Source organism: Hemitrygon akajei, chromosome 16, assembly GCF_048418815.1.
Source record: "Hemitrygon akajei chromosome 16, sHemAka1.3, whole genome shotgun sequence".
Lineage (NCBI taxonomy): Eukaryota > Metazoa > Chordata > Chondrichthyes > Myliobatiformes > Dasyatidae > Hemitrygon > Hemitrygon akajei.
In genome coordinates this window covers 66919522-66933531 of record NC_133139.1, presented here as the reverse complement: position 1 = coordinate 66933531, position 14010 = coordinate 66919522, and the positions used below count along the sequence as shown (strand labels likewise).

Here is a 14010-nt window from a genome sequence, read left to right as displayed (position 1 = left end):
ACTACATTGCTGGTGAATACTTTGGAGTAGTTTGTTTGCAGACAGTGAGGTCACAAAGAAATTAGATAACTTATTATATAATGTGAATGAGGGTTTGTGGATTAACTTGTCTGGGGCCTTTGGTAGAATTCTCCTGGTCTTCTGTGATATAGCGTCCTGTATTCTCACCAACTGAGCAAATGACAGAATATCTCGTGCAAATGAGGCAACTCTGAAGGTGTGGCACCCCCTCAGCCTAGACATTGTGAGCAACAGGCAGCAGTGAGGGTGAGGGTAAATTGTGCAACACATGAGAGTGGACACTCACAATCAGTGATGTGGCATGTTTCAGCACAGCCTTCCAAAGCAACCTCATGAAATCAGAAATAAAAGCAGAAAATGTTGGTAAATTCAGCAGGTCAGGCATTAACATTAGGATGAAAAATGGTTAACTTCTTCAGCATGAAACTTTAACTATTAATCTTTCCAGAAATGCAGACTGAACTATTGGCTACTCCTAGCATCTTTCTTTCTTCCACATTTCCTGTAGCTTGATTGATTTTTAAGCTTTAGAAATATTAAACAAAGATTTCTATCAAGAGCCCACATATTAATCATTTTCAAAACCAGCTGATTACTGAGAAAGTAATCTCCACATTTCCTTCCCTTAACTTGAAACCAATTTCACAGACTCGATAATCTTCAGAGTCCAATACTTTACCGAAAGACTCTGTTTCTATGGTCTTTGACTTTGAACTGGGTAGTTTCAGAGCAATCGCCATTGCCATGTTCTCCAAGAGCTCCACTGTGGCAGTTGCCACCGTCAGTCTTTGAGTGGTGTTCATGCTCTCCAGCCAGGAAGTATTAAGAACACTGTTTACAAATGTTGTCATAGGCTGCAGATGAAAAAGAACACCTCATGAATTGAGAAGCAAAATACTACAGATGTATACAGATGTAGTATTTTCCAGAAATGGAAAATGATGTTTTTCCAATGAAGGGTCATTGAGCAAAATCATTAGTTTTGTTTCCCTCTCCACAGATGCTGCCTGGCCTGCAGAGTCCAGCAATGGAGGCTCTAAAAACAGGACTGAAAGAGACTGAAAAGGTTGTCCACTCCACCAGACCTATCATGGGCACAACCCTCCCTACCATTGAGGACATCTTCAAAAGGTAGTGCCTCAAGATTGCAGCATCCATCACTCAGGACCATCACCGCCAGGACATGCTCTCTTCTCATAACTACCATCAAGGAGATAGAGAAGCCTAAAGATGCACACTCAGCATTTCAGGAACAGCTTCTTTCACCACCATCAGACTTCTGAATGATCCGTGATCCTCACTATTCCACTTCTGCACTATTTATTTGTCGTAATTTTAAAGTTCAAAGTACATTTAATATCAAAGTACATATACTATGTACAACCTTACAGGCAGCCACAAAACAAAGAAACCCAATAAAACCCATTAAAAATGAAGACCATCAAATTATTATAATACAGTAATTTGTTACATCTTCTACTGTACTACTACTCAAAACAACAGATTTCATGACAGGTCTGTGATGATAAACTTGATTCTGTGATTCTCAACACTGAACTGACTCCACAACCAACAGACTCTCTTTCAAAGACTCTACGACTCAGTATTATTTATTTACATTTTTCACCATTTGCAAGATTTGTTTTCTTTTGTACATTGGTCATATGTCACCCTTTGCTATTTATAGTTTTTAATAAATTCTATTGTATTTCTTTATTTCCCAGTGAATGCCTGCAAGGAAATGAACCTCAGTGTTGCTTATGGTGATGTATATGTACTTTGATAATAAATTTACTTTGAACTTTGGCAGTTCTTTTAGTGTTCCATGACTGGCGATTTTCCTGGGGTATTGAAAGCTTACCTTTAAGAAGTTCTCTTCTTTATGGAAGGATTGTACCCCTTCCTGTTTTTATTCCTACTGCACTAATTGTTGAATCTTTCTCTACCTTTTTTCTCCCCTTCTATTCCACTACCTTTTTCTCTCCCTTTGCTTCCCATCTTTGACTTCCTTTCTTTCTCCATTGTCTTCTGTTCCCCTGCTCCCACTTTTTCAACCCTTACTCTTTCTCCATCTCTTTATGACTCCCTTTGCCTCTTCCGTCATTCTCTGGTCACCAATCCAGTGCAGACACTGTGGGCAAGAGCAATGAACATTGTCCCATAAAGCTGTCATTTCCAATCCTGTGCAGCTCTGGATGTAAGTGCATCTTCTGCAGCAACACACACTACAAGCTGGAGGAACTCAGTCAGTGTCAAACAGCATCTACAGAGGGAAATGGAGAGTCAACATTTCAGGTCAAAACCCTTCATCGGGACTGGGCAACCTTCTGTGATTCTGGGATGCAAATGCATTTTCTGGTGTCACCTAATTTTATCCATATTCAATGTCTACTTTAGGATACCTGTATCTCCAGTACATCTGCACAACTGCCCATATTACAGAGTGGCAGAAATACAAGGCACATCAGGCTGGCAGATGAAGAAACCCTCACCACATTTAGAAAGTACGATGCCAACACTGAGATGGGATTGGGTTGAATCAGCACAGATACAATGGGCAGAATGGCTCCCTGTTGTGTTGTGAATATCCTATGATTCAGTGAGAAATGTGCTGTAAGAACATACCGCCATTCAGTAACACCCATGTAACTTAACTCCATCTGGTGATCTTCCCCCATCCCATTAATACCTCCAGTTAACAAAACCCATCCCTCTCGGGTCTAGAATCCACCTTTAACCCAACATTGATGGGTCACTGAGGAGTGTTCTGAGTTTCCACCATCATCTGGGTGTACAAGTCTTTTCAAGTTTCACTCCTGAAAGGCATGGCCCTAACTTTCAGACTCTGCCCTCTTGTTCTGTACCTCCCTACGCCCTCCCTACCCCCTCCACACTCCATTCTCCCTCCCTTCACATCTGCTCCTCTCCAGCTCTGTTTTCCATAATACATAGATCATAGCACAGTACAGCACAGGAACAGGCCATTCAGCCCACAATATCTGTGCTGGACATGGTGCCAAATTAAAACCATTTCTCTTCTGTATCCACATGATCTATATCCCTTCATTCCCTGAAACGTCACGTGTTTAGATAGATAGATAGATAGATAGATACTTTATTCATCCCCATGGGGAAATTCAACTTTTTTTCCAATGTCCCATACACTTGTTGTAGCAAAACTAATTACATACAATACTTAACTCAGTTAAAAAATATGATATGCATCTAAATCACTATCTCAAAAAGCATTAATAATAGCTTTTAAAAAGTTCTTAAGTCCTGGCGGTAGAATTGTAAAGCCTAATGGCATTGGGGAGTATTGACCTCTTCATCCTGTCTGAGGAGCATTGCATCGATAGTAACCTGTCGCTGAAACTGCTTCTCTGTCTCTGGATGGTGCTATGTAGAGGATGTTCAGAGTTATCCATAATTGACTGTAGCCTACTCAGCGCCCTTCGCTCAGCTACCAATGTTAAACTCTCCAGTACTTTGCCCACGACAGAGCCCGCCTTCCTTACCAGCTTATTAAGACGTGAGGCGTCCCTCTTCTTAATGCTTCCTCCCCAACACGCCACCACAAAGAAGAGGGCGCTCTCCACAACTGACCTATAGAACATCTTCAGCATCTCACTACAGACATTGAATGACGCCAACCTTCTTAGGAAGTACAGTCGACTCTGTGCCTTCCTGCACAAGGCATCTGTGTTGGCAGTCCAGTCTAGCTTCTCGTCTAACTGTACTCCCAGATACAGTGTCTTAAACACCACTATTTCCACCTTTACCTCTGACAGCCTGTTCCTGACATCCAACACTCTGTGTAAAAACCTGTCCCACACATCTGTTTTAAACTTCCCCACTCTCACCTTAAATGCATATCCTACAGTATTTGGTGTTTCTACCCTGGGAGGAAGATTCTGACCGTTTACTCTGTCTATGCCTCTCTCAGCCTCTGCCTCTGATGCTCCAGAGAAAATGACCCAAGTTTGTCCAACCTCGTCTTCTTATAGGTTGTAATGTGAAAACAACAAATCACCTTGCCAGTTCTGGCAGAAAAAATACCCCCCCCCCCCCCCCCGCCCAAGTACTGTACTTTTTAGATACAGTATCTATGACTCTCTTTCTGACAATGTATTCAAGATCCTCTGGCTGAGAAAAGTATCTGTTCAACTTCCTTCCCAACCTCTTGCCAAATACTTCATGTCCATTGTTACTGATGTTTCTGGTTAGGTGAAAAGACCTTTACATATCCTCCGTGCTCTCTGCTTCAAGAAAGCCAACTTTATCAATCATTCCTTAGTCAAAATCCTCCTGACTATATCCTTGAAAATATCCTCTTTACTCTCTCCACCTCAGGAACACACCACTTTTACCCCAGGATAAAATTGTTGGGCTTCTAATTCCTTACCGTGGTATCGTTTGTTCCACTGAAATTCTGACAGATTTTATCACGGTAGCAATCAGCTAACTTCAGCACATCTTTTGCAGAGTTTAACTGGGCAATCTAAAAATACAACAGCAATCAAACAGAGAAATAATCAAATATCACAAGCAATCTGAAAAAAATGTTTGAAAATGAATCCTTTAAAAATCTTTGGCTTCACAGGTGACTCTAACATAGTGTCCGATGGCAACTCCTACTGAAGGTCACGTGGTCAATGAAAGGACATCTCTGAGCACGGAAAAGCAAGAAGGAATGGCCTAAAATATCCTTTATTCACTGTCCTTCACAGTCTCAGAGCATTCCAACATGTTGTACAGGGTCTGGCAGAACTGTGGTACAGATCTTGGCCAAACAATCCACAGGCGTGGACCAACGATCAAGTTGAAATTCAGTCATGGATTCAAACAGCATGGAAACAGGCCCTTCAGCCCACAGAGTGGATGCTGACCCTCAAACTCCCATTGATGCTAATGTTAAACTTACTCTGAGGGGCAGAACAATTTATTTAAAGTGTTTTATTTTTCTAATAGTCCCAAAAATCCTAAATTCAAGAGGTTCTGCAGATGCTGGAAATCCAGAACAACACACACAAAATGCTGAAGGAACTCAGCAGGTCAGGCAGCATCTGTGGAGGGGAATAATGAGTTTTTGAACAGTCCTGCTGAAGGGTCTCAGGTCAAAGTGTCGACTGCATATTCCTCTCCATTAATGCTGACTGAACTGCCGAGTTCCTGCATCACTTTGGTCCCAAAAGTCCACAGGCCAGGCAGCATCACAGGGTGTTGAGGAAACTTAGCAGTTAGCACAAGGCTATTGCAGCTTGGGGTGTTCCAGAGTTCAGAATTCAATCTTGTGTTGTCTGGAAGGAGTTTGTATGTCCTCCCTGTGAATCTTGTGGATTTCCTCTGGTGCTCAAGATCCTTTCAAATGCATTGGTCAGTAGGTTAATTGGTCATTGTAAATTGTCCTGTGATTAAGCTAATGGTAAAATTAGTAGGTTGATGGGTCATGCAGCTCACTGGCCAGAAAGACTTGTTCCATGTTCTATCTCCAAATGAATCAATAAATAACTTTCTGTTACAGTTTTAAACACTTCACAAACTGATCCAGTTTACCAGTCTCTCCTTGAGGAAAGTTTTAAACTGGAACAAGTGGAACAAACTCACACAAACACAGGGAGACGATGCAAACTGCACCCAATGTCAGGGTAGAACCTGGGTCTTTGGTGTGGCTTCACTAATCAGTAAAGTTTCCAGGTTTCCTCCCATATCCCAAAGATGTGCAGGCGAGTCGGTTAATTGCCTGCTGTGAATTGCCCTAAGCGAGGGGTTGAATTTAGGGGATATCGATGGGAAAGTAGATGGAATAAAAAGGAATGAGTCTTGGATTAGTATAAATTGGGATGGGCAACAAATGTTGGCCGTGGTAGCAACACCCACATCTAGAGAGTGAATTTGAACATATGGTCGCTGCTCAAATGTAAAAGCAGCAAGCTGGAATTACACAAAGAGTGAGGAACAGTGTTTATTCTGATGGGTGAGGAGAAGAGACATATGTAGAAAAGAGTGATGGACAGAAGCAGGGAGAGAGATAGATCTAGTGAGGAAAATATTCCAATAGATTCACATCTGGGGATAATGGAAGTTAAGTTTGCGCCTTGGAGAAACGGAGTGAGTAAACGTCAGAAGTTCTCATACCTGCTTGGAGTTTGCTAAAAAATCCAGGTTACACTGCATACTGAGAATGGAAAAGCAGGAAGGAATGGCCTAAAATCAGACTTACCCTTTATTCACTGCCCTTCACAGTCTTAGAGCATTCCAACATGTTGTAGAGGGTCTGGCAGAACTGTGGGACAGATCTTGGCCAAACGATCCACAGGCATGGACCAACAATCAGCTGATCAAGTAGAAATTCAGTCATGAATTCAGACAGCATGGAACCAGGCCCTTCAGCCCACTGAGTGGATGCTGTCCCTCAAACTCCCATTAATGCTAATGTTAAACTCATTCCTTTGTATTCTCTTTACATTATGACAGAGACATTTAAGAGGCTCTTAGATAAGGACAGGGAAGTGCAGAGAATCATGGATATGGATGTTGTGTAGGCAGAGCGGATTAGTTTAGAGAGGTGTTTAATTATTAGCTTCCACCACTATTTTGTGTACAAGTCTTTTCAAATTTCACTCCTGAAAGGCGTGGCCCTAACTTTCAGATTCTGCCCACCAGTTCTGTACCTCCCTACACCCTCCCTACCCTGACCACACTCCATACTCCCTCCCTTCACATCTACTCCTCTCCAGCTCTGTTTTCCATAATACATAGATCATAGCACAGTACAGCACAGGAACAGGCCATTCAGCCCACAATATCTGTGCTGAACATGATGCCAAATTAAAACTAATTCTCTTCGGTACCCACATGATCACTGACAGCCCAAGAAACACTGTTGACTCTGGTGAGGACTGCATATGCAGGAAAACATTCCAACAGATCCACATCCGGGGATAATGGAAGTTAAGTTTGCTCCTTGGAGAAACGGAGTGAGTGAACATCAGAAGAACTTCTCATACCTGCTGGGCGTTTGCTGAATAATCCAAGTTGCACTGCGACGGCGTAGAGTTCTGCTTCTCAGAGACAGGACAGGAAAGTGGATCCACTGGAATGAAGATGGCATTTGAGAGATCAGTGCATCCACCTGCCGACTCTACCCCCAACCTCCTGCTGTTCACCGATCAGGCAGGGAAGCGCTGACCTCTGTAACTCCAATCTGGTGTACTCCCACAACGAGCAGCATCAGACCCGGACACACCGTACTGTGACTCAACGCCACATCTTCCTGACCCCAAGAACAACTGTGGATGCCTCGTCCAATCCCACACCCACTGGCACCCAAAGTGGGTGTGGGATTGGACCGATACCATGGTTGGCATTGTACTTGTAATGTTGGCACAAGCCACACTAATGTGGAAATGTTGGTATGGGCCTCATTGCTGGTTTGGGAGGGACAATTTGTAAACATCTCCACAGCCATGAAACCAGTTAAATGTGTAAGTGATCAGCCCTCTCAGGTTGGAGGAACAACACCTCATATTCTGTCTGGTTAGCCTCCAACCTGACAGCATAAACACTGAATTCTCAAACTCCCAGTAATTTCACACCCTCCCCCTTCTCTCTTTTTCCATTCCCTACTCTGGCTCTCCTCTTATCCCTTCTCTTCTCAGCAATGTATCATCTCCCTTTGGTGTCCCTTCTCCTCCCCTTTCTCCCTCAGTTCACTCTCCTCGACTAAAAGCTTTCCTCTTATTCAGCCCATTTTACATTCTCCATCTCTCTCCTCCCAGCTTCTTACTTCATACCTCCTCCCCCTCCACCTACATTCTCCCTCACCTAACTTCACCAATCACCTGTCAGCTTGTCCCCTTCTCTCCCCCCACCTTCTTATTCTGGCTTCTTCACACTTCCTCTCCAGTCCTGATGAAGGGTCTCAGCCCAAAATGACGACTGTTTATTTCCTCTTATTAGATGCTACCTGACCGGCGAGTTCCTCCAACATTTTCTGTGTGTGACATCAGGACACATGTTTGATGTGAAGTTGTTTCAATGGGCTGGAGTGAGACCATTCAGCACCAAGTGACAAGGTGCTGAATTTAATTATCTTCATTATACATTAAATAATCTTGTTCACACTCCCCCATCTCTACAACCCCACTCTCTGCTCACTCATCCCCTTCCTACCACTCACTGAGACCAGTCTAAACTGTTCCTCCTGCAACTGACCTGAGGACTGGGACAAGGGGACTGAACATCGTGGGGTGAGCTGCCCGTGTCTGAGATCAGTCTGAGGACTGGGGCCAGGGGACTGAACATTGTGGGGTGAGCTGCCCGTGTCTGAGATCAGTCTGAGGACTGGGACAAGGGGGCTGAACATCGTGGGGTGAGCTGCCCGTGTCTGAGGACTGGGGCCAGGGGACTGAACATCGTGGGGTGAGCTGCCCCTCTCTGAGATCAGTCTGAGGACTGGGGCCAGGGGGCTGAACATCGTGGGGTGAGCTGCCCACGTCTGAGATCAGTCTGAGGATTGGTGCTCTGGGATCATGAGGAATTCCTCATCAGAGGGCTGCAGACCTTTGGAGTTCAGTCAGCCCTGGTTTCTCAAAACACTATGGAGATTCAAGGCTGACCTTTATAGTCCTTTGGACACCAAAGGTGCCGGGGATCGGGCGGAGTTGTGGAGTTGAGGGTGGGTGGTGGGGAGATGAACAATGACCCTCTAGTGGAGGAAAGGGTTTGAGAACTGGGGGTTGGCAGAATCGTGGGGACCGTCTTCTTTGTAATAACAATTGATCACGTCATCAATTTCCGCAATGTACAGGACATTAGCACCTATACGATCGGTTCTGCATTGATCAGAGTACCAAACAAGCGGCTAATCACTTTGTCTCTCAGAGGATCGGTTCCACAGTGTCTGGAGACTGGCTGATTAGATTTACTGTATAAATTTGAATTATAACCTCGTGTTGGCGGAGACATGTGGAAAGGTTCCCCGTGAATTCACAAATTAAGGCGGTAACTAGCTTCGAGCCTGCTTTGTGTTTGATCAGTACTAAATTCTCCAACAGAATCTGGTGACGAGGATGATACAGGATCTCAATGAACCCATCCGAAAAACCTGCTTATCGTCAACATCAGACCAGGCTCCCCACCGTGAGACTTGATTGTAAGATAGAAGTCAGACCGAGGTAGGGAGCGGAGCTGCCCCATACCGGACTCAGACAAAGACGGGGGTTCGAAGAAGGGGCTTGTGAGCTGTGTTTAAAATACGGTATTAAAACGTAGGCAGCTGAGACCTCAAAATTGGAGCCTGCCCCACTGGCCAATAGAAAAGGGCAAAAGGGATTACAGTATATAGAATATTAGATTGTATGTTCTTGAGTGTTTACGTCCTTTGTACAGAACAATTAACAGGCAGGTAAAATGGTTAACAGGAACAGCAAACCCCAGAAAGGGAATCGGAAAAGGAATTCTGGATCACCACCGCACGCCAGGACTCAGCCTGCTGATCCCGTAACGACAGTAGCCACGAACAGGAACACCTGACAGAAGACAGGAACAATATAGGAGGATGGAGCAGCTCGTTGGTTCCTGGGTTTGCCCGCAGACAAGGTTTGGTTGGAAATGGGAGATGCCCAGGTACTCTGTAACTTTTTTTTTAGTGATCTCTGTGCTGGAGTGGTGGTGATTGGCTTTATGGTGGACCATTTGGTCTAAACGATGCTCAGTACTGGGGAAGTGAAACAAAAGCTAGGGAAGGAGATCCTAACTGGGATTTAGAGTATATGATGTGGTGTTTTAACAAATGGAAGGAGGTGGTTGAGTGATACCAGCCGCCAAAGGTTAAACCTATATTAAAAAGAGAGGACGAACAAATTATGCAAAAGACCGAGGTGGCCCCAGCAGGGCTCTCGGCTCCGTTGGCCTCAGGCACCGGACTATGTCCTTGAATAGCACCCCTTCCCTTTATCTGGAACTTGCGAACAGGATTTCCAAATGCGACCCGAGGACCACAAGAGGACTGGGCCCCTCCACCGGGGAGCGAAGGAAATGGTGACAGGAGTCCTACTGACGGAATGAATGATTGGCTAAACAGAGCAAAATATGCCATTCTCACAGGAGCCAGGCAATGCATTGACTTCTGAAAAGTAACTAGACGTCAGCAAAAGAAGGGGGGAGAGATTATTACTGATTTTATTGTCCGGTTTGAAGATACTTGGGAATTTAGAGCAGGGATACACTTAGCAGGAAATGACCCACTGACAGTGCAAACGCTTATAAATTGTCTCCAACCAGAGGTAGCACATTCTTTTAAATTAGCCAGTCTGGAATGGCAAAACAAAAATTAGCAGGATGCCATAACATTCCTTATTAATATGTAAAGGTGCAGCGGAGAAGAAGAGGGGATTTGAGAGAAGGGCCGAAGCACAGGGACAAGAGTTGGGATGTGTGCAGGCAGCGTGTGAAAAGGGAAGAGACCCTGATAAAGGCAAGAGAAGCTTCCTTTACCATGCGAGAACCCTTTAATCTTAACCCCTTTAACCAACAACGAAGGGCGGGTGATACAGGCTTTCAAGAAACCTCCGAGAGGACCCCATGTTTGACAAGGAGGATTCAGGCTACGGTATCGTCTATACACCCTTGTGTGGCATTACTTAAAGGCGGTGTAAGTATTAATACTGCAGGAATAGCTGAAGGTTCTATGACAGAACCCCGTGTGAGCCAGTCTTTGAAACACAAACTCTTTTTCTTTGCATAGGTTCTAGGGACTTCTGTAGTGTTTCCAGCATTGTTTGTTTTAATTCTCAGCTCTCAGTAATCATTCTATTTTCACCTGTACAGGCCAGCTGAGTGTCTCCCTGCTTCTGGTGATATCCAGCTTTGCAGACGCAGAAAAAAGACCCAACTGAGTTGCGACAGGTCATGTTCACTCCGCACGCATTTTTATCCTGGCATTCATCCACATCTGTTGTAGAGAGGAAGAGAGGTACAAATATTACCAACACAGATGTAGTCATAGAGTCATAGGGGACTACAGCACAGAAACAGGCCCTGCTGCCCATCTAGTCTGTGCTGAACTGTTATTCTGTCAGCCCCATTGACCTGCACCCAGAACATAGCCCTCCATACCCCTCCCATCTATGTATTTATTCAAATTACTGTTAAATGTTGAAATTGACCCTGCTTCCAATACAACCGCTTCCAATACATGCGGGGCATACGTTCCTCACAGTCAACTCATAATGTGAAAATGCATAATGTGAATAATTATTTAAATGGAGAAAATAGGGATACATCTGGAGAACTTCCTAAATATGTTTTATCTGTGACTTATTCACATTTTCATACCTATATGACAAAAAAGCAGTACCACAAGGCAACATTCATATTATATTTCAGCAACTTAAGCTAATATTCAATGTAATAAATCATAGAAAGTTAACATACTAGGGTGTACAGTACTTAAACCCTTAATAGCACGGCAGTTTAGTAAATGATAATCTAAGTGAGGCTTCATATTACAGTCTCCTTCAGCATTGGAACACATAAGCAGAGTCAATCTATCCTTTGCTGCCTTGAACCCTGACTCAGTCTTTTCATCCTTACTTATGTAAGTGCGTTTCGGCATACGCTTCCAAAGAAGCCCGGTCTCGTCTGCATTCAACACCTGCTTTGGTGTGATGCCTAACTCAGCTATCATAGCCCGCAACTGCACAGGGTAGCGATCAGCAGCTTCGTGGTCAGCACTAGCTTGCTCACCACGCACAGCTAAGTTGTGAAGCCTGTGACAATTAACAAACTTAGAAAACCATCCCGTACTTGCATTAAAGCTAACAATATCATTTGACACTTCCTCACTAGCCTCTAAACAAAGGCGACCATAAATTTCCAAAGCTTTCACACGAAGATGATCAGAACTAAGTGTTGTTTTTTTCTTTGTTTCATGCTCAATGTACAAACTCAACATTTTCTCCATTTTTGTCATAATCGGGTTATGCACTTTGGTAACAATCTTTGAAGACACTTGTGGTGAATCAATCACTGCACTTTTTATTTTCTCAGCATTTTTCTTTAAGTTTCTGATCGTGGACTCACCCAGGCCGAAGTAACATCCCAGAGCTGTGTTACTTTCACCTGACGGCGCCCTGTTTAGAATTTCCAACTTCTTTTCAAGTGTTAAAGTGGTTCTCTGCTGCTTGGCTGATGGCCCAGAAATTGACATCAGACGCCTAGGAGGCACAGTTAAATACTTCGAGCACAAAATCACTGCACCGTGGGTAAAAACAGCAAAGGTTTAAGAGTGCAAGGTCGTACATCCACACATTGCCAAAACCAATGCGAGACTGGCGGGAGTGAGACTGTGAGGCTTGTCCACCTGACTTGTATTGGTGGGAAAGCAGTGCTCCTCGCATAACTGTGAGTTTAGGACGCATATTAGGAGAAGTTGGTAGAAATAGGTTCCTCGCATAACTGAATCTGTATTGTCTGAAGATGCAGATAATGAGGATAGGGTGTAATTCCACTGGCAGCTCGTTCCACTCTCACTCCACCCTCTGAGTGAAGATGATGATAATGACAACTGGAAAGTGTGTGGTGTATGGAGTCCCACAGGAACTTCACTCAGATCTTTGTTCCTCGTACTCTACTTCACAGATTATTAACCATTTCATGCATGGATTCCCCTGGATCTAGCATCAGGGAGGCACAGTGCTGCATCTACTACAGATGCTGCTCCACAGGCCCCAGCACCCCGGGTCCAATCTGAATTCAAATTCCTCCACAGCAGCTGCAACTGAGGAAATGATTTGACATAGAGACATCTCTCACTAAAATGAGCAAGTTGTCTTAAAAGGTTATCCATAATATCCTCCTGGAATGACCCCCTGGATTCACGATAGGTGTTCAGTGTTTGAGGCCTGGTGTTTGGTGAATGCTGTGCCCTGGAATCGATGCTGACGATTGAGATCTGATGGTCCAATCAGAAGTCAAGGCCCATTGGCTGGAGCCAGATCTACAGATCTCCATGAGTCCACTGGGGAGGAAGAAACCTGGTGTCTGTAGGCCCAAGTCCGGTCCGCTCGAGGCCTGTCCTGCGGTTAAAGGACTGTGTATGTGCGTCGGTGGGAGGGAGGAACTGGGCTTGTTTTTGCTGTTGTTGCTTTGTTACTTTTTGTGTTCTGTGTTGTTCTTCTGAGCATTGTGGTCATGCTATGTTGGCACTGGAATGTGTGGTGACACTCGTGGGCTGCCCCTAACACAACCTCAGGTATGCTGGTTGTTAGCACAAATGACACATTTCACTCTGGGTTTTATCTACAATCGAGAATCTCAATACCTGAATCTCGGGGATGGATATATGGTGAGCTTGCTAAGTCTAGCCCGACCCACCTTTGGAACTCACAAAGCAGAGGAATGCTGCTGCAAAGGGTTTCCTTACTGAGGATAGGACTGGTATTTTCTGTTACAATTGTGAAGAAGGTGGACATTCCAAACGAGATTGTGAGCGACAGGAAAATCTTCGAAAAGTAACCAGTGGATAATCAAACAGAAAATGATGGGAAACGTCAGAGGGACCCAGTAAAGGGACAGTCTGACGTCCTGGAGCAAACACTTTCCAGTCAGTGTATCAACAACAATACTAAGGTGCAAAACATTATTCCTGAAGGCTTAGTGGGGCCAAGTTCTGATGTCTCCAGACAGACTGAAGGTATTTATGCTAGAGTCATACTTGACACGGGTTCTCAAGTTACTTTACTCCACAGATCCTTTTCAACAGGGATTTGACTCATTTCCTGTTGGCTCTGATCAGTGCCCTTGAGGTTTGGGGGCTTAGTGCTGATGATTACCCTCATGATGGTTTTTTGTCGTTGACACTGGTGTATTCAGGAGCAGATATTGCGGTAGCTGAGACTATTGATACAGTTGTGTTGGTTTGCCCAGATCCAGTTGTCAAAAGTAATGTTACCGTTCTTGTGGGAACAAACACTTCCATTGTAA

General features: G+C 44.3%; 1 protein-coding gene across 1 annotated transcript in view; it reads right to left on the bottom strand.

Moving 5' to 3' along the window:
• Positions 1-14010, bottom strand: part of LOC140740399 (adhesion G protein-coupled receptor E3-like) — a 103965-nt gene that overhangs the window by 23536 nt on the left and 66419 nt on the right. Inside the window, exons 5-8 of the mRNA XM_073069536.1 lie at positions 10847-10978; positions 7032-7117; positions 4427-4522; positions 701-875 (exon numbers count right to left, since the gene is read on the bottom strand). Coding sequence (XP_072925637.1) covers positions 701-875; positions 4427-4522; positions 7032-7117; positions 10847-10978 — 489 coding nt within the window. The remainder of the gene's footprint in view (positions 1-700; positions 876-4426; positions 4523-7031; positions 7118-10846; positions 10979-14010) is intronic.